This window comes from Kogia breviceps, chromosome 15, assembly GCF_026419965.1.
Source record: "Kogia breviceps isolate mKogBre1 chromosome 15, mKogBre1 haplotype 1, whole genome shotgun sequence".
NCBI lineage: Eukaryota > Metazoa > Chordata > Mammalia > Artiodactyla > Physeteridae > Kogia > Kogia breviceps.
In genome coordinates this window covers 73272638-73298496 of record NC_081324.1, presented here as the reverse complement: position 1 = coordinate 73298496, position 25859 = coordinate 73272638, and the positions used below count along the sequence as shown (strand labels likewise).

Here is a 25859-nt window from a genome sequence, read left to right as displayed (position 1 = left end):
ATTTTGAATTTTTTTTTTTTTTTTTTTTTTTTGTGATATGAGGGCCTCTCACTGTTGTGGTCTCTCCCGCTGTGGAGCACAGGCAGGCTCAGCGGCCACAGCCCACAGGCCCAGCCGCTCCGCGGCATGTGGGATCTTCCCGGACCGGGGCATGAACCCGCGTCCCCTGCATCGGCAGGCGGACTCTCAACCCCTGCGCCACCAGGGAAGCCCTAATTTTGAATTTTTAATAGAGTATATAAAAATACTTTTCCATCTTGATTTCATCTTGAGTTTTTCGATGTCCCCTTAAAATTTGCACCTGCACCAAGTGCTTGACTGGCCTCACCCTCCTCGCACTCCACAAATCTTGTCCCTGTTAGCTGTGTGACTTTGAGCGAGTTGCTTACCCTCTCAGAGCCTCAGTTTCCTCCTCTGTAAAATGGGCATAATCCCTGTACCTACTCACAGCTGTTAGGGGGCTACATTGAGGTGATTACGCACGTTACAGACCCAGCCCACAGTAGACTTAAGTCAAAGCGTTTTCCCTCCTGGGAGGCCAGATGTTGGGGCTGGCAGTGGGGGGTCCTCAAATGGATGTGTCCTAGCCTTGCCCTTGAGAAGAGTTAACCTGACAGCCTAGAACTCTCTGCTGCTTCTGTTCCCAAGGCTGTTGTTGTTCTCTTGCCTCAGCCTGGCCCCCTACGAGGTTGCTGGGGGAGGGACCCGATGCTGGTCATCCGAAGACCTCCCCGGCTCCCAGCACCTTCCATCCCAGCTGTCCTGGGCCCCCCACCGCTGCCTCCCCCGCCCTCCGCTCTGCCCACTCCCATGGAAGGCCACGGCTCCCCGTCCCTCTGCACTGCCATGAGGCCTGCACTTTGCAGGGTGAAGTCCAAAGTTCAGTCCCTTCGCTAAGCACATGGATAAATATGAACCTTGGAGAATTTCCCCAGCTCCAATGTAAACAGAGCGGGCAGGGGCCCTGATTCACTGGCCACTGGGGCCAGGGTTGGGGGTTGGGGGTGCCCACAGGGCTTGGCTAGTGGGGTTTGGGGGGGCAGCGGGCGCAAGGAGCCTGGTTTGGGCCTGCCTGCTGGCCGGCCAGCACGGAGCCAGCCCACGCGGGGGCGAGGCGGCCGGCTCAGTGGCCCTGGGCCGCGTGGCCCGCGCTAGTGGAGCCATGGTTTCTAAGCTGAGCCAGCTGCAGACGGAGCTCCTGGCGGCCTTGCTCGAGTCGGGCCTGAGCAAAGAGGCGCTGATCCAGGCGTTGGGTGAGCCGGGGCCCTACCTGCTGGCCGGAGACGGCCCCCCGGACAAGGGGGAGTCCTGCGGTGGCGGCGGTCGAGGGGAGCTAGCCGAGTTGCCCAACGGGCTGGGGGAGACGAGGGGCTCCGAGGACGAGACGGACGACGAGGGGGAAGACTTCACGCCACCCATTCTCAGAGAGCTGGAGAACCTCAGCCCCGAGGAGGCAGCCCACCAGAAAGCCGTGGTGGAGACCCTGCTGCAGTAAGGACCCCTCCCCTGTCCCCAGCTCCCAAGGAGCCCGGAGGGGCCCAGCCTCGGCTCCTGACCAGCCCTTGCCAGTGCAGAGTCCCATGGGCTGTAGCCTTTAGGCTGGTTGTCGGAAGGGGGACAGGGCCCATTAGAGCTTGGAAGCGGGGGTGGGGTGGGATCCTAGCTCGGAGGTTGGAGCCTCCAGACCCTGACCCGGACCTCTGCGGGGTCCCCAGTCTCCATGGGCCAAGGCTTTCAGCCCAGTGCTTGGGAAGTGGGGCATGCCCCAGGGGAGCCCCAAGATGGGGACAAAGCAGGAGAGTCCACGATTCTAGTCCCTGGACAATGGGGGTGGGGAGGCAGGGAATCTTTAGCTACCGTGCCCGTTTCTACTCCCCCAATCCCAACCTCCCTGCTAGGCACCCGGATGCACCAGTGGGGAGGGGGAGCCCAGGCTGGGGTTTTGGGGGCCCCGCTTGGCCTCCCCGGAACTCAAGCATTCAGCCAGCAGAACCCAGGTCTTTCTTACCTGAGGGAAATGGAGCCTTAGGAAGGGAGCTGCTCCCCTTTCCGGCACAGCCTCAGGCCATGCCCCTCACCAGTGGGTACCGTTAGAAGCCTCCCCACTCTGTACCCCACCCACTGGCTGGCTGGCTCCCCATCTCCCGGAGAACTGGGTGGGTCTGAGCCCGATGCCTCCCCTCTCCTCAGCAGAGCTGACCTGGTTACTAATTACCCACGGGCTTTATTATTTCTCTTTTGTTTTATAAATTTATAAATGGCAAAAGGCTCTGATAAGGCCTGTGATCATTAACTTGGAGGGCTGGTAGCCTGGGGAAGCCTGAGCCAACCAACTTCGCACGGATCGGGGGTGGGGGAGGTTGGAGGTGAGGGAAGGGGAACCCGGGGGCTGCAGGGACTGCCCCTCCCCTAAGGCTCTGTAACCTCCATCCTAACAGCCAGGTGGGCACGTGCTGAGGTTTCACAGGTATCATTTCGGGTGGTGTTGAGATGAACTCTGGAGGCACCTGGGGACAACGGCTTCGCAGATGAGGGAACTGAGGTTCAGAGGGCGACGGAGCTGGACTAAGGCCACCCAGCTGGGGCTCCACACCCACTCCCTTGGGTGCCCTCAATCACCATGACCGGGGCCAGGGGCCAGCTGGGGGTGGCTGGGGGTTCTGAGGAAGAGTCCCAAAGACCACCTCTTTTCTGTCCAAGGTCCTGATCCCAGCTTGGGGTTGGGGAGGGCTGGATCCCTGCCTCAGGGAGCTCTCAGGTCCTGCCAGGCCTTGTGAGGGCCTGGGCAGGAGGCAGGGGAGTAGCCAGGGCCCCCTGACTTGGCAGGAAGAGGAGGGCAAAGGGCCCTGCCGCGTTGCAGGGGAGGGGCAAAGAGTCTGGCATCTCCAGACCCAGGGCGAGGGCAACCCGGACAAGGGTGGGGCAGGGCCAGAGCTGCTCAGGGCCCCAGATGGGACTGGGGGCTTTCGCGGGGGAGTGGGGGCAGGGAGCGCCAAAGGCCTTACCTGGCTGGGTGGGGCCTCTTGATCAGCAGCCCCTTTGGTGGGATGATGGGTGGAGGGAAAGGCTTGATCCATAGCACCCGAGCGGGAAGCAGGGGTCAAAGTGCTCCCTGGGGACCAGCAGAGACGTGGAAGCTGAGGGAGAGAGGGGAGACATGGAGGAAGAGACAGGGAGTCAGGGGAGATGGAGAGAGAGGCCTGGAGAAGCAGAGTGGAGCTGACGGAGCCGGGAGGGGAGAGGGGCTGACACGCAGCTGGGAGAATGGGCTGGGGAGAGAGCGAGGTGCCCCAAGCTGCGAGGAGGCTGGAGTGCTTGCCTCCTGCCCCGATTGGGTTTTCTTTAATGCTAACAGCATGCTATTTACTTTCCATTTAAATTTGAGATGTTGCTATAAATTATCAACCAGCTCCTTGTTCCTGCGGGGTTTATAACTAACTACCTGGGTTACTTATTGTTCAGGTAACAAAAGGGATCTGAAAACGCCCGAGGGGGAAAAAGTGGGGCCTTGAGCCTCAGGGCACAGGCTGCGGAGGGGTGGGGGACCCCCCTGAAGGCCTGGCCAGTGGGGGAGGTTGAGGCTGGAAAGGATGGTGAAGAGGAAGGGCTTCCCATGGAAGCCAAGTGTGACCAAGTGTGACTTTGGGCAAGTCTCTTCTCCTGCTGCCTCTGTTTCCCTACCTGGACAATGAGTAAAATTCAAACTCCCTGCCCTGATTCCCTGATCTCTTCCTGAGGGACCTCTCTCCCTCCCTCACTTTCCTCCAGTTACACTACACTTTGCTGATTCCCACCTCAGGGCCTTTGCATGTGTCGTACCTTCTCCCCGAAACCCTCTTTCCAGATCTTCCCACGGTCAATTCCCTCTCCTCCTTTTGCTCAAATGCCACCACAGTCACTCCCTCTTCCACCACTTTCATTGACTTTCCCCTGAAACGTATCATTACTTATTATTACCTTATTTGTCTGTTTTCTATCTCCTGCTATGACAACAGAAGCTCTTCCAGAGGCTTGTTCACCACTCAGACCCCTGATATGCAGCCCGGTGCTGACACACAGCATGAATGAATGAGGGACTAGGCTTCTCTGAGTCCTGGGGATGTCTTGCTGCAATGGCCAAGGGAGTAACACGTTCCCAGGGCTCCTTCCTCAGTGCCCTCCTGGGCCTTCCTGTCCCTGAGCAGCTCAAACTCAATCTTGAGGGTCTCTGGTCCTCTCCATTGGGCAGCACCAAGGCACTGAGACCCAGTGGCCAAGGTGGGGCAATCTGACATCCCTGAGGCCAGCCTGCCTGGGCTTGAACCCCAGCTCTTCTCAGGCAGGCAATTTCACTTTTCTGAGTCCCAGTGTTCTCTGCAAGGCACAGCTGATCATAACGCTTACCCACAGGGTAAGCATGTGAGTGCAATGAACAGTTGCTATTATCAGTGGTCCCATTTTACAGATGTGCAAACTAAAGCTCAGAGAGGCAAAGTGACCTGCCCAAAGTAACTCTTACAAAGCAGTAAGGCCAGGACTTGGACCCAGGTCCTCCTAATCCCACACTTTGCACAGCACCCTGAGGAGGCATGCCTGTCCTTGATACATTTATCTCCCTCTTTACCCTCCTGGGTTATTTTTGCTGTTAATGTCACCATCGACCACTTCTGCGTAGTGCTCGAGGACTCACGAAGCGCTTACAAGTGCATTAAGCTCGTTTTCTCCTCCTGACCGCCTACGAAATATTATTAGCTCCCTATCACAGTTGAGGAAACTGAGGCACACAGAAGTTAAGAAACTTCCCAGGGCCACCCGGAGAGCAAGTGGCAGAGCTGGGCTTTTTTACGCTGAGAACTCGGCTCCCCCTCTGGACGAGTGGCCTTCAGGCTGGTCTCCCAGCTCTGCAGCCTTGGACCCACTGAAACCCCACGGGCCAGGGAGGCCCAAAGCCTCGAACCTCTGATTGACCCTAGAACTGGCAGGAGGCGGGAGGAGGGAGATGTGGGCAGACCTTCACCTTTCCTGGGCCCTCTTCCCTCTGCTGTGGGGCTGGAGGTCACTGCTGCTGCTTATGACGGTAACAATATTGTTCCACTTACTGAGCACTTACTGTGTGCCTGGCCCTGTCCTCAGCATTTCACTCCTATTAGAAACTCATTCAGTTCTCCCAATAAAGAACAGGGAGGAAGGCGTGAATTTGCCGCTGTGTTACAGGGGAGATGCGGGCCATGTGCACATTGGGTGCGAGGCCGCAGTGGTGGGATTTGAACCCAGGTTGGTTCGACTCTCAAACCCATTAGAGTGAAAGCAGGAGATGCCTGGAGACCTGGCCTCTTAGTTCTGCGTTGGGGAAAACGCCCCGAAAAGAGCCATGTTCTTGGAGACTCTGTGTGTGTGTGTGTGTGTGTGTGGAGACGGGGGAGAGAAAGAGAGCAGAAAACAGAGAGACACAGAGACAGGAGGAGAGTGAGAGAAACAGAGACAGATAGAGACACATGGGGTCAGAAGGACAGAGACAGACAGTAAATCTTTAGTTTGAGCCAGGAGAGGCCCTGTTGAAGGAAGACTGGGCTCCTTCTCTCTGGAGAACAGAGGGAGGGAGGGAGGATCTCTCAGGAGGGTGATGACTGCAGTTGGGGGAGGAGGGAGGCCATCGGGCAGCCCAGCCCCGGAGTCAGATAAACATGTTTGCCATGGAGCACAAGGCTGGACTTTGTCCTGCCCTTCCCTCCCAGCTCTGACTGGCACCCGGGGACCGGGGGAGGTGGGGAGGAGAGGCTCCTAGGAAAGCAGGGAGCTAGGGCTTGGGGAGAGGTTGGGGGGTTCAGGAAAGTGAAATATTCTTGAGTCCCAGCAAAGTCACCTTGGACAAGTGTTCACCTTTCTGAGCCTCAGTCTTCTCACCTGTGAAATGGGCATACTTCCTAGGGTTATGGTAAGATTTAAATGACCAGCCCCCTTACCTGGCTCACCATAAAGACTCAAGAAACATGAATTCTCATGGCTATCATTTCTACACAAATGGGACTTTGCTGGACCGACTGCTGATTAACTATATCTGTCCCCACCTTCCATTTCTCCCTGCCTGTATGGGAACTGCTGATAAAAAAAGGAGGAAGTCAGAGGGCCAAAGTGGATGAAAGGGTCTGTGCTCTCAGGTCTCGGAAGGGCATTGTCAAGGACGTAGGCGAGGCTGGTTCTTTGAGGGAAGAGAGAAGGGCCAGGGGAGAAGGCAGTGTGGGGTGGGCTTCAGAGCACTGGGGGTTTCTTTTCTTTTCTTTTTTTCACAATTCACTTTTAAATATTATATATGCATATGTAGTATATTATATGATACTATATTATTGATACATAATTTATGAAGCACAGAAGAGTAACAGAAAACCCTCCCCTCTCACCCTGTCCCCAGCATCCAATCAGTGACTCCAGTTCATTCTGTATACTTCTGGTATTTCATGTGAACAGAGCAAATACGTAGGAATCTTCTTTTATCCCACTTAAAATTTTACACACATAGCACAGTAGACCTACCACACAAACTGTTCCATCTGGGCTTGTACAGAGCTTTCTCAGTGGGTTTTTATGGCTGCATTGTACAGAGGCACCGCAATTTGGTTAATCAGCATCCTTTTGCTGGACGCTTAGGTTGTTTCTAATCTTTGGCTGTGGCAAACAACATGGAGGTGAATCACTTCCTAAACACGCCATTTGTCACATATGCCTCAATTCTAGAAGCAAACTGCTGCATCAAGGCTGTGGGAACACAGGCTTGGGATCGCACAGACCTGGGTTTATATCCCAGCTCTGCCTGTTTCAGCACTGTTGTATCTGACACATGGTTGTGATAGAAGCTCAAGAGAGGATGAAGGGAAGAGAGGAGGGTTGAGACGGAGCAGAAGAGGGAGAGAGAAGAATTTATATCGTACAGGCAACCTGAGCCCTTCCGTTCCCCACAGTGAGCAGAGAGCAGGAGATTGAACCACAGGTGGCCTCAAGTCCCCTTGAATCCCTCGAGTGAGAGAACTGAGCCCGCAGAGTGGGATTCCGTGCTCAGACATGCTCCATTTTTCTTACAAGGCCTTGGGATGCCAGACCCTAACCCCCCTTCACCTGGAACTCTGTTGAGAAATTAGCCACCCGCCTCAGTGCTGTGGGGAGACTGGCCGCGCCACCGTCTAGGGTTTTGTGCAGATTTTCAGGAGGCGTTTTGATGCTACGTGATTTTTATCTGACAGACTGACTTAGAACCAAATCCTTTCAGCTGGGGTGGGACTCTACCGGGCTGACTTTGTGACCTTCGGCAAGAGATACAAGTGACACAGTGCTCTGAGCCTCAGTGGCCATGGATGTGAAGTGGAAGAATCCTGTTTCTCTCCTTGTTTTCAGACCCCAATTTTTTCCCAGTAGATCTCTCTCATCTATCCATCCATCCACCCACCCATCCACCCATCCATCCATCCATCCACTCATTCATTCATGCATTCACCAAGGGCATACTCTATGTCAGGCCTATTTTGGGTGCCGAGAACCAGACAGTTCCTGCCCTCCAGGGGTTTATAGTCTCTCACAGTGGTTAAGACACAGCCACAAAGAACATTTCTAGGTAGAATGGGGGAGCGGAATCTTTAAAGGAGGCACAAAGATGAGTACCCTCCCCGTCTGGCTTGTGCAGCTTCCAGGGGGAGTCTGTTTTTGTCTACATCTATGTCCGTGTCTCTATGTGTCCGTGTTTCGAAACCTTTATCTGTTCCTATGTCTTTGTGGGACTGGTTGGGGCCTGTGTCCATATGTCTGCCATGTGTATGTGTCTGCCCAAGTCTCTGTCCCCATGTCCTTGTGTCCTGGCATGAGTGTCCATACCTCCTGCCCCTGAGTCTAGGTACAGGCTCCTGGGCTCCACGTCTGCTTCCATCTACCATCCTCACCCCCCGGGGTGGACAGGGCTCCCAGCACCCACCCTGGGCTGAGCAGCCTGTCCTTGTCCCCCTGACCCCTCACCCCCCACCCAGAGAGGACCCATGGCGTGTGGCTAAGATGGTCAAGTCCTACCTGCAGCAGCACAACATCCCGCAGCGGGAGGTGGTCGACACCACGGGCCTCAACCAGTCCCACCTGTCCCAGCACCTCAACAAGGGCACCCCCATGAAGACGCAGAAGCGAGCCGCCCTGTACACCTGGTACGTCCGCAAGCAGCGAGAGGTGGCCCAGCGTAAGTAATAACCAACTGCAGCCCTGTCTTCCCGGCAGGGCCTGGGACTACATGCAGCTCGAGGGTGGGAGCTGGAAGCCTCCCCCCCGCCACTCCTCGGACAGGCAGGCTGAGAGGACGTCGGAAGGATTCAACTAGCATGTACCAGCTGTTCTGCGCAAGGCGCTCTGGGGGAGGGGAGGAGGGTTGGTCTTGGGCATCCTCTTTGGGTGGGTGAACTGGACTCCTGCCTTCCAAGAGCTCCCTGTGTAGAGGGGAAGCAGGAGGAGAACAAATCATCGTGATTCGGTGAGACAAGTATTATAATGTGATAACGCCAACAACAAAAGCTGGTGTTTATGGAGCACTCACCGTGCGCCAGGCCCATGGCAGGGCACTACAGAAAGTGTTTCCAAGTGTTGAGCTGGTGGAGGAGGAGAGAATAATCTCTGCCTCAGGGAGGCAGGGGCATCAGGAAGGATCAACTAGAAGTATGATCTTTTGACTAAGTCTTGAAGTGTGAGTTGAATTTTGACCCATGAAGATGCAGGGATGGGGTTTCCGGCAGAAGGAACAGCAAGAGTAAAGGCTCAGCGGTGAGGTGTATGCTTAGGGAAGCCTCCACTGCAAACCTGGGAAGAGCTAGGTGCACCATTATTCCGGGAATGGTGGGTTGCACTGCCCAGGCCTCATACCCCACAAAATCCCAAGTGCACTTCCACTCTTTTGAGGCTAAGTGTAAAAAAAAAATGTTTTTGATGCTTCTTTTATAATTATCCAGGTTTTCAAGGTAATACACAATTTATAAAAAAAAAAAATAGAAGTAAAGATTTTACAATAAAAATTAGGTGTCCTTCTCCTAAGGCAGCCACTGGCATTCTCAGTCTCATATGTAACTTTCCAGGGGGTACTGTATGTATATACTGGCTATATACATATTTCCCCTGCTCTTTGAGGGGCTGCTAGCTGTTGTGTTATTTGGAGGCGCCATTAACTGGCCTCCTACCAAAGAACCAGCTGAGAAAGTGCCTGGGTCTCTTCTCTCCCGGCTAATACTTATACTTTGAGCTTGATTTTCAAGTCTGGAATGTTGAAAATAGCAAGGAATCTACTCAGGAGATACAGTTCAAGTTTCTGCTCTACTGTGCGACCCTGGAAAAATATTTAACCTCCCTGATCCGCAGCTACCTCATCTATAAAATGGGATGGCATATGTGTCAAATGTGAACAGATGCTGATGCTTACCTGGAGCCTTGTACTGAGGACTGTGAGATTATATCTTGGCCCAGTAGCAAAGTATGCAGGGGTTGATTAGTGATGTCTCCCTCAGACACAGGTTAGGAAAGGGGTGGTGTGTGTGCTGTGCGTCTGTCATCTCTGGATTAGATGATTTCTAAGTTCTAGCTGTAAGCTCCTCTGGCTCAGCATCCTAGGAATGAGAAAGAACCAGGGGCATGGTTAGGTGAACCAATTCCAGCACGGTGAACCAATGCTGGAAGGTGGGATTGGCCAGTGTCTTGCTAATGGCTCTCTGTGCCCACAGAATTCACCCACGCAGGGCAGGGTGGGCTGATTGAAGAGCCCACGGGCGATGAGCTACCAACCAAGAAGGGTCGGAGAAACCGTTTCAAATGGGGCCCAGCATCCCAGCAGATCCTCTTCCAGGCCTACGAGAGGCAGAAGAACCCCAGCAAGGAGGAGCGGGAGGCGCTGGTGGAGGAGTGTAACAGGTAGAATGGCTGGTGGTCAGCAGGGCTGGTTTGGTCTGGGCTTGGGGACGGCGAGGGGGGCTCTGGGTCCTGAGGGAGGCTCCCCAGGTTTTGAGAGTTCCTGCTGTTGGCCCAGGAGTTCTCAGCTCCTGTTCAGTGTCTGACACCTAGCTCCATTCCTGGCGCCCCCCCCCCGCCCCCCACCGACCCAAGCAGCCCTTGAGTGGCTGCTCATCTCACTCATCCTTACTACAACCCTACACTGACTGGGCTCACTCTGTAACTGAAGAGATTAAGAGAGGCTAAGTCACTTGCTCAAGGTTGCACAGCAGACTGGGCTTGGAACCCAGGTCTGCCAGCCTCAGCAAATACTCAGGTAGAGCCCTACTTCTCAGAACCCTCCCCCCAGTCCCAGGGGAGGGTTCCTCTGTGCCTGATCCAGAGGCTCATGAGTGGCCATTTCTGCAGGGCGGAGTGCATCCAGAGGGGGGTGTCACCATCACAGGCGCAGGGGCTGGGCTCCAACCTCGTCACAGAGGTGCGCGTCTACAACTGGTTTGCCAATCGGCGCAAGGAAGAAGCCTTTCGGCACAAGCTGGCCATGGACACGTACAGCGGGCCGCCACCAGGGCCAGGCCCAGGCCCTGCGCTGCCTGCCCACGGCTCCCCTGGCCTGCCCCCACCGGCCCTCTCCCCCGGTAAGGTCCACGGTGAATGCCATGTGGGGAGGGGGATTGGGACGGTGGGTAGACGGAATATGGGGGTGGGCGGGAGAGTTGGGGAGCACCACCCCAGTGGCAGCAGCTACCCAAACCTCTCAGCACTTCCTTACAGCTCCAACTCCGCTCTATCCGCACTATCCTCTGCTCTATCCACTCCACCCCTCTCCATTCCACTGACCACTCAACTTCGCCCACTGTCCTCCATTCCATCCACTCCATTCACTCCACCCTCACTTGATTTCAGTTACTTCAACTGAGTCCAGATCAAACCAACTCAATTCATTTCCACTCAGTTCAATTCAATTCAATTCAACTCATTATAATCTAATTTAGTTCATTTAAACTTGGAATCGTTTGATCCAATCCAATTCCCAATTGATTCAGTTCAACTAAATGTATTTCAAGGAAATTCAGTTAATTTTGTATCTGTTCAATTTCAATCCAATTCGATTCAATTCGACTCAATCAATCTCAATTCATTTCTGGTTTGATTCAATGATACTCAGTTTCATTCAACTAATTCCAGTTCATTCTATTCAACTCAGTTTGCTGTGGTTTAATTTCATTAGCGTCAATTCAGTTTGGCTCAGTTGTCTGTTTTTTTTTTTTTTTGGCCACACTGCACTGCACGGCATGCGGGATCTTACCCCAACCAGGGATCAAACCCCGTGCCCCCTGCAGTGGGAGCGCAGAGTCTTAACCACTGGACCGCCAGGCAAGTCCCTGGCTCAGTTGTCTTTTATTGAGCACCTACTTCACACCAGGTATAGCCTTGGGCAGTGAGGGCCACAGAGCTAATAAAATGTGGACCTTGTGTTCAAGGAGTTGGAAGCAACCAGCACAGGGCCTGGCAGGAAGTGGACACTCGAGCAAAGTCTGCTGGCTGCATAAAGATGGCGCGAGGGGTCTGCGCAAACCAATGCAGTTTGGAATGATGGGGGCCATGGAGGCGGGCAGGGAAGTGGGGTGCTGAGGCTGGACACTGCTCCCGCTCCAGGAGTGCGCTATGGACAGCCTGCAACCAGTGAGGGAGTGGAAGTGCCCTCAAGCAGTGGTGGTCCCTTGGTGACAGTGTCTGCACCCCTGCATCAAGTGTCCCCCACGGGCCTGGAGCCCAGTCACAGTCTGCTGAGCACAGAAGCCAAATTGGTGAGTGTCCCGCCCCATCCCACCGCCCACACTCCCACACCCCCACCAATCTCCCCTTGGCTGGGAGATTCTGGAACAGTCCCCAGGGAGGTAGGGTGGGACCCCACCTGACTCAGTTTGGCTTCCCCTCCAAGGTCTCGGCCACTGGGGGCCCCCTGCCCCCAGTCAGCACCCTGACAGCACTGCACAGCTTGGAGCAGACATCCCCGGGCCTCAACCAGCAGCCCCAGAACCTCATCATGGCCTCACTTCCCGGGGTCATGGCCATAGGGCCTGGTGAGCCTGCCTCCCTGGGCCCCACGTTCACCAACACGGGCGCCTCCACCCTGGTCATTGGTAAGCTGGTGGGGTGGATGGGGGCATCTGGGTGAGGGGCTCATAGGGCTCCCACAGAATCCAGGAGCAGGAAGAGCCACTGGGACTCATTCCTTCATGTATTTATTGAGTGCCCACTCTGTGCTCCAACAGTGACACACAAGTGGACCAAACAGCCCCAAATCTCAGCCAGCCAAGTGGGGAGGCAGACAATAAGCAGAATATGGGTTGGCCAAAAAGTTTGTTCAGGTTTTTCCTAACATCTTACAGAAAACCCCGAACGAACTTATTGGCCAATCCAATACATAAGTTATATACTACCTTAAAGGGTAAAACAGCTATGGGAAAACAGAGCAGAGCAAGGGGCACTGAAGTTTTCTAGGTTTTAGTTTTTTTTTTTTTTTTTAAAAGCCCGGAAAAACTTTATTCAGAACTATTATGCAGAAGCTCAATATATAAGACAGACAGGGAGCTGCTGGGAGCCGGGTACAGAGAGTTAAGCCCCAGGGCCTTTGCATTGTTGTGGAACCCCAGGGCTCCAGGGACCCTAGTTTGACACACCCCCTGCCCTTATGATGAGCTAGCAGCTCAGAGGGGGAGTTAACTTGCCAGGGCTGTAACTTAGTGAAGGTTCCTAGTGCAAGGCTGTTTCCTGATTACCTTGTCCCCTCCTCCAACCCACTGGCTCTAGGAGGGAGCGATGGTGCCCCTGGGGGTCGGGGCTGGGCCTGGGGAGGCCATGGAGGCGGCAGGAGGTCTGGCTGACTCCCGCCCCTCACGATCCAGGCCTGGCCTCCACGCAGGCACAGAGCGTGCCGGTCATCAACAGCATGGGCAGCAGCCTGACTACCCTGCAGCCCGTCCAGTTCTCGCAGCCTCTGCACCCTTCCTACCAGCAGCCGCTCATGCCTTCCGTGCAGAGCCACGTGGCCCAGAGCCCCTTCATGGCCACCATGGCCCAGCTGCAGAGCCCCCATGGTGAGCAGCCCTTGGCCCCCCTGCTGCGGGAGGTGGTGGGAGAGGCTGACTGTTGTTGAGCCCAGGGGAAGGGGGAGGCTTAGCAGATGCTGTGGGCTGTGTGTGTGTGTGTGTGTGTCTGATACAAGTGTGAGTGCTTCTGTGACGGGGGCTCTGTGGGTGCTCAGATGAGCGTCTGTGGGCCGGAATACGTTTCAGTGTGTGAATCCGTGTGGCTGCGGGTGCACGCACAGGGGTTTGTGTGAGTGGGTGTTTGTGTGTGCGCACCCATGTGTGCCCTTGGGGCCATATGTATTTCTCAGCTTTTAGAAAGGTAATGTGGTGCATACACCATGAATGACACAACACTCCCGACACAACACTCCCAGCAGGGCTTGGGGCAACACCCTGTCATCAAACACCATGATTCCTGCAGCAAAAGGTAGAATTCCGCGAAGTGGGTTAATAAAGACTCAGCCTCACATCAGGTTCAGGTCAGATTTTGCCACCAAATGAGCTCTAGTGCCAACCAGACAAAAACCTGTTGGCTTTCAGACCTTTCTGGAACTTGGACTCTTGGATAAGGGCTCGTGGACCTGAACATCTGTGTATTTGGTTGAGGGCACCATTTATGCGTGTATGTGGGTGGTTGTGTTTTCATGAGTCCATGTGAGAATACGTGACTTACGTTGTTTTCTACTGGCATCTGTGTGTGTATTTGTGGGGCTGGGGACTGCAAGTGAGATACTGGGTTACACTGTGGAGAGGGGTCTTGGAGATGCAGAAATGCTGCCCCCTCCTCACGCCCTAACAGGAGCCCTGGCCTTTCCCTCCAAGGCTGGTACTTAGGGCCCTAACAGCACCTGTGCCTCCTGTTGTCCTTCACACCCATCCTCTCGAGGTGACCGCAGGAGCTGGGTTTGGGTTCCCGGCCTCGCCCAGGCTCCTCTCCACCGAGACAGGCGGAGCAGGCGCCTGCGGTTGGGGAGAGCGTCCAACCCCTCTATCTGGAGCTCCCAGTTTTGGAAATCAGCCCTGAGTCCCCAGCCACTGCCCCACTGGGCTGCTCACCAGGTCCACGCCCCATTTCCCCCGAGCCCCCCGCCTTGAGGCCTTCCCGGGAGGGGTCCAGCCCAGCCCAGGTGCCAAGTCTGTGTCCTCCTCTCTCCTCCCTCCCTCCCGGCCAGCCCTCTACAGCCACAAGCCCGAGGTGGCCCAGTACACCCACACGGGCCTGCTTCCACAGACCATGCTCATCACCGACACTACCAACCTGAGCGCCCTGGCCAGCCTCACGCCCACCAAGCAGGTAAGGCCCAGGCCTGCCCCGGCCCCTCCCTGGGTCCTGCCCCAGCGCACACCCTGAGGGCTCAAGAGCTGCGCTTCTGCCAGGTCTTCACCTCAGACGCTGAGGCCTCCAGTGAGTCCGGGCTTCACACACCAGCGTCCCAGGCCGCCACCATCCACATCCCCAGCCAGGACCCTGCTGGCATCCAGCACCTGCAGCCCACCCATCGGCTCAGCGCCAGCCCAACTGGTGAGAGGCCTTTCCCTGCTCCCCCCCACCCCCGTCGTCCCCATAGCTGGGGAGGAAGGCGTGGGCAGCAGCCGGGGGTGGGGGCAGGGAGGGGGTAAATGCGAGGGGGCACCTGTGCTCCCCTGAAGTGAGCCGAGGAGGGTTTGAAACCACAGGAAGTGGACCTGTCTCGGAACACCCATTAACGGGAACACCCATTAACGCAGTTGAGGAAAAAGACAACCGGAACAGGTGGTAGCGGGTAATCAGGAGGTGAGAACTGGGCTTGCTGGGGACCAGAAGTGACTAATGGATGTGTTCCTTTAGCTCAGGGCTTAGCATTTTTTTGAATTCGTTGCCAACAGCTAAAAATTAAGAGCTTTCATAGACTTCTGGCTCCTCTTGCAAAGTCGGAAGGACTCGTGTTGCCCCGTGGCAACCACAGAGTGTGGGCTCTCCAGCCCACCACGTCCTGCCCAACCCACACATTTCCATTCCCTGAAGACCTGAGTCTGCAGCCCACAACGTCAGGGTGAAGAGCAGGCACTTTGGAGTCAGGCTGCTCGGCTTTGAGACCCAGGGCAGCCACTTGCTAAGTGTGAGCCTCAGTATCCTCCATCCAGCCCTGGTTGCTACAGGGACAGTCACTGAGGGCTCCACGGTCCAGGCTCTGTGCTCTACCCACGAGGTGTGTGTCGGCATCCCCGTTTTACAGATGAAAAGCACTCAAGGAGGAGAGGGACTTGGCGGTGCTTCCAACAGCCACTAGGTAGTGGGGCCAGGACCTGAACCCAGGTCCAGACTCAAAGCCCATTCATGCTCTTAACCATCTGAATCAGTCAGGGTTCTCCTGAGACGCAGAACCGATTAGGAATACACACACGCACATATATTCCAGGAATTGGCTGATACGACTGTGGGGGCTGGCGAGTCTGAGAGCTGCAGGGTGGGAGGTGATGCTGCAGTCTCCTTCTCCAGGAAACCTCAGCCTTTGCTCTTGAGGCCTTCAACTGATTGGATGAGGGCCACCCACATTATCAAGGGAACTCTCCTTTACTTAAGGTCAATTGACGTAGGTGTTAACTACATTACAAAATACCTGCACAGCAACGCCTGCACCGGGGTTTGGCTCAATGACTGGGTACTAAAAGGCAGCAGAGCTGATGCATAAAACTAACCACGACGGCAGCTCACCAGCGCTTCTGTGATGTTCCCACTAAAATGTGCTGGGAAGGCCACTCCCTCGTGGCCCTGGAGCCTGGCGGGGGGTTAACAAGGCCCGAGGGCAGAGGTGTGACTCTGGGGTCCGGTCACCCGCTGAGATTCAGGAGGTGGCGAGGTGCCACTTTCCCATCCCGAGTACCCCTTAGGGATGGTGGGCGGGGAGGGGCCGGGGTGGGCGGGGCTGGCAGCCAGCCGCCTCCTCTGCCTCTGCAGTGTCCTCCAGCAGCCTGGTGCTGTATCAGAGCTCTGACTCCACCAACGGCCATGGCCACCTGCTGCCATCCAACCACAGCGTCATTGAGACCTTCATCTCCACGCAGATGGCCTCGTCCTCCCAGTAACCATGGACACAGCCTCCCAGGGAATGGGCCCTGGAGCCTACACAGCCTGCTGGAGGGGTGACCAAGACATCTGAGCCTGCAGAACCTTCACTGCCCCCAGGCTGCTGCTCTTCCCCGGAAAACTGTGCCTCAGTCCCCACCCTGTTCCCCTCAGAAAACGGGGGGGGTTCTGAGGCGCCCCAACTCGAGGAGGGCTGCTTCAGTACACAAGAGGCAACCGTGCAGAGCTGGGAAGCAGAGCCTGTTCCTGGTGGGACTCGGGAGGGACTGTCCCTGTTGCTCAGGGTAAATCTTGCACTCGGAACAGAAGAGGGCAGCCTTGGAACTGTGGCACTCCCAGGCCGGGCCTGTGGAGAGCCCTGGCACCCCGCAGCAAACTGCCGGCTACACTTCTCCGGACACCAGCCTGTGTAGCTGGGAGAGAGGTCATAGGTCAACGTGGCCACATTCTGTCACCTGTGCCCCAATCAGGTCATTCCACCCAGCCCCCCTTCCTGCTTTTAACCCGCACACCCATTTGGACCTACCTGTCCCCCCTCACATAAGCATCGCCTGAGTGGCTCCTCTGTGCCAGGGCCTGGGGCAAGCAGGCCCCTCCAGCTTCCCTCGTCCTGAGCCATCCCTCTCCCCGGCCACCATGACCTCCCATCTTCTTGGACATCTGTCCCCCTGCGCATCACACCTTCTGATGCCAGCCTGGCATCTCGCCTCTACTGGAAAGCCCCCCCACCCCCACAGGCCTAGCTGTTGTCCCTGCTCCTATGGGAGACTCATGACTCTGTGCCTGGTGCCAAGTCAAGGTCGTGGGGCAGCAGACCCTTCCCTGCTTTGGGGGTGAAGCTGTTGAGTCCAGAAGGCGGTAAGGCCGGGGCAGCTGGCAGAGCTGAGGGGCCCAGAAGGAGAAGAGAGGCGAGACCAGAGGAGAGGTTGCCGCCTGTAAGCTTGGAGCCCAGCTAGCTGAGGTGAGGCGTTCACAGCCCCCCATCCTGGGGAGGCTGAGGTCCTGAGGGACAAGGGAGCTGTGCCAACCCAGGGCTCACCTCCCTGGGGCTGCTGCAGATAACCCAGCCCCAGTGGACTGCCTCCATCCTGGACTGAGGAAGGAGCCAGGGGAGAACTGGCATCCCCTGCAGCTTGCAGCCGGCTAAGGGCAAGCCTGTGCATTTATTTAACTTTTAGTAAAGTAAATGAGGAACATGTTGAAATGTCTTGCTTGTCCACACATCGCCCAGAGGGGTTGGGTAGGCAGAGGGGGGTGGAAGGGGACCAGGAGCCCAAGGAAGGATGGGGCCGGCACACACACTCTCACACCCCACCTCTGTCTTCCTTGCTTTGCCGAATCTCCAAGGCCAGGCGACGAAGCCAGCACTTCACCTTCGCCTTGAACTTCTGCTCCTTCTCGCAGGATACATGGGTCCATGAATCCCCCAGGCCACGAGTGCTGTGACACTTCCTGAAGTCTTGATGCTGGGGTAGGGGAACACTTCTGGGGGTGTAGGCAGGACCCCTCCTGTGTGATGCTTACTTACAGTGGCTCATCAGGATTCAGCACAGACACGAGGGCAGCACCCAAATCCCTCTGTTACATTCTGGGTCCCTCGACAATTTATTTTCAATTATCTGGTTGGCTCAAAGACATGATCATGCATGGCGTACTCACAATGTGAAGAAAGAAAATTCTGGAAAACCAGGTGGAGGAAGGGATCTCTCTCCTTCTTTTCCAGGCAACGTTATATCAGGTCTGTGTGGCTTGGAGGGAGACGCACAAAACTCCTCTGGGGGCTTGGCATGTCGGGGACACCCTCCCTCGTTTTCTTCAGGTCTCCCACACCAGGCTGAGGAGGTGGAAGCTCTACCACTTGGCCATCAGCCTTCAATAACTGGGAGGCTCCTCCTTCTTCCTGAGACCACAGAATGTTCTGGTACCACGGGTCTGCCCCAGCCCCAGTGGGCGCACAGAAGGGCAGCAGGCCTTGCTCACCCTACAACCGTTTCTTTGCCCCGACCCTTGGGCCAGCCCCAGTCATGGGCGAAGTCTAGACTTGCTAGCCAAGTCCTTGCACTTGGAGAGGGAGGCGGGGCTTGGACATGCCTTGTCCCCCATAGGTGCCTGAGCTGGGCCCCGTGCTCACAGGCGGGGCTCAGTTTGCAGGCACGGCTGCTGCGCTCTTTGCTGGTGGGGATGGGGAGGCCTCACTGGCCCTCTTTGCCTTTTTCTTCCTTTTCTTCTTTTTGGTCCCAAACGGCGCCTGGTCTCCGTTGAGCCCGGCAGACTCCTTTCTCTGCTCCCCAGAGGCGGCCTTGCTCGCAGTGGTGGCCGCGGGGGTGAGGTTGGTGCTGTCCTCCTTGGCTTTCTTTTTCCACTTCCTTTTTTTCTTCTTTGCCTTTTTCTCCACGTTGCCAGGGCCGTGGATGGCGGACTCCTGGACGATGTCAGAGGCTGACACAGCCGCCTCCCGGCAGCGTTGCAACTCCTCGTCGCCGTCCTCACTGCTGCAACGAGAGTGCAGGCCGGGTAAGCTGGAGTCAGGACAGGGCCCCAAAGCCGCCTCTAGCTGCCTTAGTCCAAGCCACCAGAGAGAGGCCACGGACAGAGGGTGGCGGATGGAGAACTCAAGCTTGGCAGTGAGGCAGAGCTGGGTTCTAATACTGGCTTCTCTGCTTCCTGGCTGTGTGACTTCATATTGTGACTTAACCTCTCTGACCCTCAGTGTCTTCATCTATAAAATGGGGATCTTAACAGAGCCCAGGCCTCACAGGGATGTCCCAGGAGTGCAGTGTCCGGCACAAGATGGGTGCTCGAAAAGCAGTAAACATCCAAAGCCAACGCCCAGTGGAAACTCTTCCCGCTCCCGCTGAGGTACTATTTCTCGAGCTACTGACAGGGCTCCTGCGGGGCCTGGCCTGACTGCAGTTGGCCCGGCTCTCTGGGGGGCAGGGAGACTTGCCCAGACAGAGCACAGGCAACAGCGAGGGAACCGGGGGACTGGGTGTGCCATCTCACCTGGAGCTGGAAGGCGACCGTTTCCGGCGGGGCTGGGGAGCAGCTTCCTTCTCAGGGCCTCCAGGGATAGATGTGAAGAAAAGGCGGAAGCCTGCAACCCACAGTGGCGGAGTCAGCACCGCCAGGGGCACCCCAGGGGCCGAGGCTGCCCCGTCTCTGCCCTCAAGGAGCTCCCAGTGCAGCGGGCATCGCTCCTGTCTAACTACAAAACGGTGCCTCGTAGGATGCCAGGCACACTTGCTGCAGCGAGAAGATGGGTGCTTGAGGGGATGCCGGCTGCCGAATCAAGTCAGCAAGCCCTCAGAGGCTTCAGGGAGTCAGCAGCTGAGCCTCCCGCCTAAGGCAGCTCGCAGAGTGGCTAATGAGTTGGCCAGGGGACAGAGACTCAGGTGGGAGAGGCTGCAGGGTGCAGTGGCTAGGCGTTCCTGCTTAGGGTCACCTCGGGCCAGTGTCTGCATTCCTCAGAGCCCCAGTCCCCTCACGATTCCCCACTGTGAACAGGATCACCATAATACATGCCTCGGACAGGGGCTGCAGGGATGAAAGAAGATAAAATGCCAAAAACGTATTTCCCAGCTCCAGACTCACGGGAGGTGCTTAATAAAGGAAAGTATAACTGCTCACCATCATCCTCCAGGATGCCTCTCGGTACCTCAGCCTTTCTGGGCTCCTTCGCTACTTCTGAGATGGTAATGGAGCTAAGGGAAGAGATGGTGGATTTAAGATGAGATTCTGGGTAACAACGAAAATTCTTTTTAATTAAAACTTGCCTTTCTCCCTTTAAGTGGAGGGGGTAGGGTAATGCGATACTAAGTGCAAAGGCGGAGAGCACCCCGGCCTGATGGGGATGCAAATGTCCATAATGCCAGCTCAAACTGTGGTGCCTCACTGGTTTAAACCCTACATTATTCCAGAAAGTGCTGAAGAAGTTTTGAAGATACTCACAGTACAACAAAATGAGTGCAATTACAAATAAGGCAAAGAGAAAACAAGAGCAGGAAGGACAGAAAGAGCCAGAAGTGTGGCCAGGGAGCCCTACACATTTGCTAGACAGAGGGTACACATTTTGTTCTGAACTTCCTGGCACCAGCACAAAAAGGGATATATGACCAGTCTAGAAAAAAATGGTTCAGAGGTCAGCTCCTAGAGCAGAGCAGACCTGTTTTTGTTTTTTTTAATTTTTGAAATTTTAAAAACTTGAGCTAATTGTAGATTGACACACATTGTCAAGAAATAATACGGGGAGATCCACGGACTCCCCCCCCACCCCGTTTCTCCTTCTGGTGACACCGCGTGTAACTAGGGTCCATTATCACAACTGGGAAACTGACTTTGCTACAACCCACCAACCTTTTTCAGACTTCAGACCTGGGTTTTGAATCCTGATTTTGTCACTTACTAACAAGGGACTTCATCTCTCTAAGCCTGTGTTACCCGTCTCTACACTGCGGGTAATAAGAGTCCCCGCCTCTGAGGGCTGTCACAAGAATTAAATGAGACAGTGGATACCAAGCCCTGAGCACAGAGCCTGGCTGCAAGCCAGTGCTCAGTAAACAGCAGCTACAACGATGCTGAAGACGATTACTGTTGTCAAGATAAGCAATGAGCTTCACAGGACCCCCTTTCTCTAGAAGCACAGAGAGAGCAGGGAGAACTGACGAGACCAGGAGGCAGGTCTTGGGGAAATGCTGTCGGGGCAGTCACCTCGCACCGCAGAGACCGACGCTCTCAGCAACATCCTCGCAGCGAACACAGCAATGCACTGGGTGCTTCTCCTAACTGACTTCTGTAGGTGCCAGAGGCCTCCCCAAAGTCCTGTGTGGGACGTGGTCTGGGGAGAGGGAGCGGAGACGCGGTCTGGCCCAACTGGGTGCCGCCCCTGACCCGGGTAGTATCTAACCCAGTGGTTCAACGTCGGTCCGCAGGGGACACCAGGCAATGTCTGGAGACACAGCTGGTTGTCACAGCTGGTGGAGAGATGCTACTAGGATCTCACGGGTAGAGGCCAAGGATGCTGCGAACTATCCTATGTGCACGGTATAGCCCCGCACAACCACGGGCGATCCAGTCCAAAATGTCCATAGCGCCAAGATGAGAAACCCTGATCTAACACAAGGGACCAACTGGAGTATCATTTCTTTGGAGAGAAATATGGGAACGCTGCAGGGAATATCCTGACCACGTGTAACCCGCATCCTGCTGGACTTCCACCTAGGGAAGCATCCATTGTGGATCACTGCAACGCACCAGGCAGGCCCTGGTCAGCCTGAAGCCGAACCGTCATGGAGAAAAACCGCTCCCATGGGTTGAGATGCTAATCGACCTTCCTAAACATGTTTAACACATTCCCAGGTTGGGGGACTGGCGCTAACGCCATGGGGGTGCAGGCTGCTGAGGCCTGGCCCAACACTCTGTCTGGGAAGGGCAGCTGGTGTGCACTTTGGGAAGGCTTATTTGTCCTTTTTCAGTGACTCCTTCGGATTGAAGGACTATGGCCTGAACACCCTCAATCTCCTTTTCAAATCCTGCTAGGCTGGGGACTTCACTGGTGGCACAGTGGATAAGATGCTGTGTTCCCAATGCAGGGGGCCCGGGTTTGATCCCTAGTCAGGGAACTAGATCCCACATGCATGCTGAAACTAAGAGTTTGCATGTCACAACTAAGGAGCCCTGGAGTGGTAACTAAGACCCGGTGCCACCAAATAAATAAATAAATATTAAACAACAACAACAACAACAAAAACCCTGCTAGGGCTCTGTCAAGTGGGGATGGATGTAGACCAGCCTATCCCGGAACACGTCCCATGACACGCTATCGGTCATCCATGGAAAAGAGGCATTGTGGCCAAATGAATTTGCAAGATGCTGGGCTAAACAAAGTTACACAAGTCTCTTTACTGCAGGACTTCTCAGGGCCTTGAATACACTATGAGGAATCTAAATCTCCCAGGCACGGGGGTATGCAGAGTGCAGCGTTTCTCCACCTCTTTGCTGTTGGACCCCTTTTGTCAAGAGCCACGCTCTGTACTCGCATTTCTGGGTACCTATTTTGGGAATGCTGACCTGGATCTTTACAGATTGTATTCTCACAGTGCCTGGCATACAGAAAGCACCCAAGAAATAGGAATTCAGCCGGTCCCTTGCCCTCTTGCAGTGGGAATGAGCTCGGGTTCCCCTCTTCCTCTCGTGGTAGCAGGATTGCATAGTGGTTAAGAGCAGGGCCTTTGGAGTCAAAGCCACTCTGCTCCTTCCTCCCTGTGACTTCAAGCAAATGCTTCCTCTCACAGAGGGGAGTCTGTTGCCACATCTAGAGAAGAAGGACAACGACAGGACCTTCGTGGTAGAGTGATTATGAAAAGCGATGAGGTGACAGATGCCACGTGCTTGCCGCGATGCCGACTTACACACTCTGAGCTTCCGGGCCATGGGAGCCCTTACTCTTCTTATTAGTGAATAAGGGCAGGTTACCTGTCCAGCAGGGCTCCCAGCATCTTAGCTACGTGCGCTCGGAATTCAGGGGTGGTCTGCAGCTCATTGCCATCTTGTTCGTGCTCATCCACCTTGCGCCTACAACACACACGAAAGGACCTCACTTCCTGCCAGCTCAGAAGCTGCCCCCGTGAGGGCGGGGAAGACATGTGTCTGGTTCCCACTGACATCCCAGGGTCTAATAGCCTCTGGCACACAGCAGAGGAGCAATATCAATGAATGAATGCATGAAACGTGAACCCAAAGTGCACAGTACCTGAGGCTCGGTTGGGTGGCTGGCAACTGAGTATTTGCAGCGCCTGTGAAAATAACGAACACCAAAGCATTTATAGAAGAAACGGCTATAGCATCAGTTATGTGCCGAGCACTATTTAATGTGATTTACATGTATAACTCATTGAATCTTTCCAATGACTCCATGGGGTAGGGGGTGGGGGTTACCATTATCCCCATTTTGCAGAAGAGGAAACTGAGGCAAGGAGATGTAAAATAAGTCAGCCAGGGTCAAACAGCTAATAAGCGACAGAGTTGGGATGAGGACACAGGCCATCTGGCTCCAGAGGTCTCCCCTTAACCACTATGCTGAACAAGCAAGTATAATTTGATTCCAGCATTTATTGAGTGCCTACTATGTGCTTGGCTGTGTGCTAAGTGCTGTGGAAGAGAGAGAAGAAGGGGGCTCAGTTATGTTGATCACTGGACTGGGAGTCTGGCTGTGGTCTCAGCCTCCACACTCATTAGAGGTGCCTTTCCGGCAAGTTCATTTATTTAAGAACTATTTTCCTGACCACTGTGTAGGCCCTGGGGATACCATGGTGAAGGGATACCAGCCCTCGTGAAATTCACATCATGTAACCTCTCACTCAATAAATATTTGTGGATCAAGTACAGGCCAGAGTTGACTCTAGGTGCTGGGGATGCAGGGGATTAAAGGAAACAAGACAGGATAAATAAAGAGGCAATTGTAGAAGAAAGGAAAGCTTTATATACAAAGGGAATCACACGAAGTATGATGATGGTGGAGAGAAGGCATGTAACCCAGCTTTCCCGAAGGGATGGTGTCTTAGCTGTAGTATTAAAGGATGAGTGGGAGTCAGACAGGAGGGGGAAAGCCGTCCATGAAGAGAGACCGATCACATAATTGCTGCTATTTATTAAGTCTTTAACATGCTCCAAGCACTGCAGATACATCATCTCAGTTCCTTCTCAACCTTACGGGGTAGGTATTACCATTACCTCCACTTTACAGATGAGGAAATTTAAGTACAGTGAGATTTAAGTACCTTACCCAAATTTCTTACTGCTAGCAAGTGATGGGGATGGAAAGGCATTTCTGCCTATAGAAAATGAAGAGAAAACTGCAGAGTTATGGTGCCCACAGATGAGAGGGCACAGTATGGTCTGGAGCCTACCTACGGGAAGAGTGCAGTATGGCAGGAAGGCAAAAAGGGACAGGCAGGCAGGGAATGGATTACCAAAGGGCTTGTAAGTCCTTTTCAACAAAAGCAGGGGTTCTTTGCCATGGCCTGCTCTGGCAGTCTGGTAAAGCCTGGATCCCTTCTCAGGATGTTTTAGATGCAAAAAATGTTAACACATAGGATGACAAAGAAAACCAATGATACTGAAATTCAGTTATCATTAATAGTAAAAAGCCAAATTTGGGATATTATTAATATATGTGCTTCTTCATTAATGTATTAAATAAGTTCTACAGATGGGTCTAAAAATTACTGTAATTTTAAAGCAGGGATGAGTGGAAATGATTTTTTTTCAACATTTTATTGTGAATAAAATAGTTTTGATATATCTGCAAAGACTGTAATGGGATTTGAAAATCTGTGACTTTTGTTAAGACAAAGTTAACAGGTATTGCCAAAACTACCGTGGCTTGCTGTTCACATGCATGATGGAAAGAGATGCTAAATTTCAAACAAAGATTAATGAAAGTAAAGATTAAATATTTTTCCCATTCAGATTCACGGACCCTCTGGATTCTGTCCGGGATTAGGGACCCTTAAGTTAAGGGGTTTTGGATTGATTCCCAGGGCACTAGGGAGTCACGGTCAGAGAGACAGTAGGACACAGCTCGCTGGCAGCCCCAGGGAGTGAGAAAGTGTTGGAGGCGGGGAAAGCTGGATGCGAAAATCCAGTAAGGGTCGCAGTCACCTCGGAGACTCGGAGAGGTGGTGGGCTGCCCAGGGTGCGACAGTTAGGATGGACCCAGGGAAGCAAAGTCAAGAGACATTCAGGTGCCTTGGTTTTTCTGACGGGGATAATGGAACAACCCTCCCTGCTGCACTCGTCCGCGCTTTGACTCTGAACCCCACCCAGATCCTGGAGCCTCCTCGGGGAAAGAAGTCGAATTCCAGGGACTCCCTCCTCACCATCCATCCTCTCAGGCCGCAGGGGAAGATCCTGCGCCCTTCGGCCAGACTCCCCGAACACAGTCCCCTACCGACTCTCGGCTTTTCCGGGCCCCTCGGGCGCTGCTCCAAGCCCCAGGCCGGCATCGCCGCCTCGCGGCACCGCTCCAGCTCCTCCGCATCGCTGCTGCTACAGCTGCTCTCCAGATCGCTCATGGTGCTACTGGGCGACGCCACCTTGAAGCACCGCAAAGGATTGTGGGGAGCGCCTCCAGGAGCGATCCTCTTCCAAGATCCCACAAGGGAGCGGAGCAGCACAGGGCATTGTGGGGATTGTAGTTCTCAGACTCAGACCGCCATTGGTCCTAAACTGTCGTGGGGGTTTCCTTAAACGTGAGAGCTGGAAGGGCCTAAGAAATCAACTTATCTCTCCTTGAGGAGGAAAATGAGACCTATAGAGAGGAAAGAATTGCTTAAGGTCACACAAGGGGTTAATGAGCCAGGGTTGGTTCCCAGGTTTTGGTAAATCCGCCTGGGCATCAGAAGCACCTTAAGGAACTTTAAAAAATGCAGATTGTTGAGTCTCACTAAAAACTAGGCGAATCAGAAACTCTGAGAGTGGGACTCGGGAATCTGTATTTCCTCCAACATCCTAGGGCCTTGCTGCTACTCAGTGTATAATCCGTGAACCAGCAGCACCGGCAAACTCCAGAGCTTGTTAGAAAATGCAGAATCTTGGCTTCAGCCCAGACTTCCTGAATCAGAACTTGCATTTAAACAGGATCTCCAAGTGATCTGTGTGCACATAAAGTTTGAGAGGCACTATCCTAGGTGATTCTGTTGCACAATATAGTTTGGGAAACATTCTGCAGTTTTCTAGCTCAGGACTTCACTCCACCTGCA

General features: G+C 54.4%; 2 protein-coding genes across 4 annotated transcripts; one reads left to right on the top strand and one right to left on the bottom strand.

The window, feature by feature from the left end:
* The first annotated feature begins 1162 nt into the window (after positions 1-1162).
* HNF1A (HNF1 homeobox A) lies at positions 1163-16100 on the top strand. 2 transcript variants are annotated; one of them, XM_059040538.2, is made up of 10 exons: positions 1163-1491; positions 7989-8188; positions 9711-9897; positions 10345-10586; positions 11596-11747; positions 11882-12083; positions 12849-13040; positions 14207-14328; positions 14412-14556; positions 15973-16100. In XM_059040538.2, exons 1-10 carry the CDS (start codon positions 1163-1165, stop codon positions 16098-16100), a joined length of 1899 nt encoding a protein of 632 aa, XP_058896521.1. The 2 variants fall into 2 exon arrangements, with proteins under 2 accessions (XP_058896521.1, XP_058896522.1); XM_059040539.2 differs by lacking the exon at positions 12849-13040.
* A 1145-nt stretch (positions 16101-17245) lies between these two features.
* Positions 17246-25217, bottom strand: C15H12orf43 (chromosome 15 C12orf43 homolog). 2 transcript variants are annotated; one of them, XM_059040590.2, is made up of 6 exons: positions 25049-25217; positions 22850-22892; positions 22573-22671; positions 19729-19802; positions 19105-19195; positions 17246-18593 (listed from the first exon to the last, which is right to left on the bottom strand). In XM_059040590.2, the coding sequence occupies exons 1-6, from the start codon at positions 25170-25172 to the stop codon at positions 18242-18244; spliced, it is 783 nt and encodes a 260-aa protein (XP_058896573.1). In that variant the 5' UTR covers positions 25173-25217; the 3' UTR covers positions 17246-18241. The 2 variants fall into 2 exon arrangements, with proteins under 2 accessions (XP_058896573.1, XP_058896574.1); XM_059040591.2 differs by having other exon boundaries at positions 17246-18590; positions 25049-25211.
* Between the last annotated feature and the right edge of the window lie 642 nt (positions 25218-25859).

Excerpts from the sequence above, each read along its gene's own strand:
- HNF1A (XM_059040538.2), top strand. The coding sequence starts at position 1,163 with ATGGTTTCTAAGCTGAGCCAGCTGCAGACGGAGCTCCTGGCGGCCTTG. Across the intron at positions 8,189-9,710 it reads GCAGCGAGAGGTGGCCCAGC|AATTCACCCACGCAGGGCAG; the intron begins GTAAGTAATAAC and ends CTGTGCCCACAG. Across the intron at positions 14,329-14,411 it reads GCCTCACGCCCACCAAGCAG|GTCTTCACCTCAGACGCTGA; the intron begins GTAAGGCCCAGG and ends CGCTTCTGCCAG.
- C15H12orf43 (XM_059040590.2), bottom strand. The coding sequence starts at position 25,172 with ATGAGCGATCTGGAGAGCAGCTGTAGCAGCAGCGATGCGGAGGAGCTG. Across the intron at positions 22,893-25,048 it reads CCCGGAAAAGCCGAGAGTCG|GCGCTGCAAATACTCAGTTG; the intron begins GTAGGGGACTGT and ends TTATTTTCACAG. Across the intron at positions 19,803-22,572 it reads CTGGGAGCCCTGCTGGACAG|CTCCATTACCATCTCAGAAG; the intron begins GTAACCTGCCCT and ends CTCTTCCCTTAG.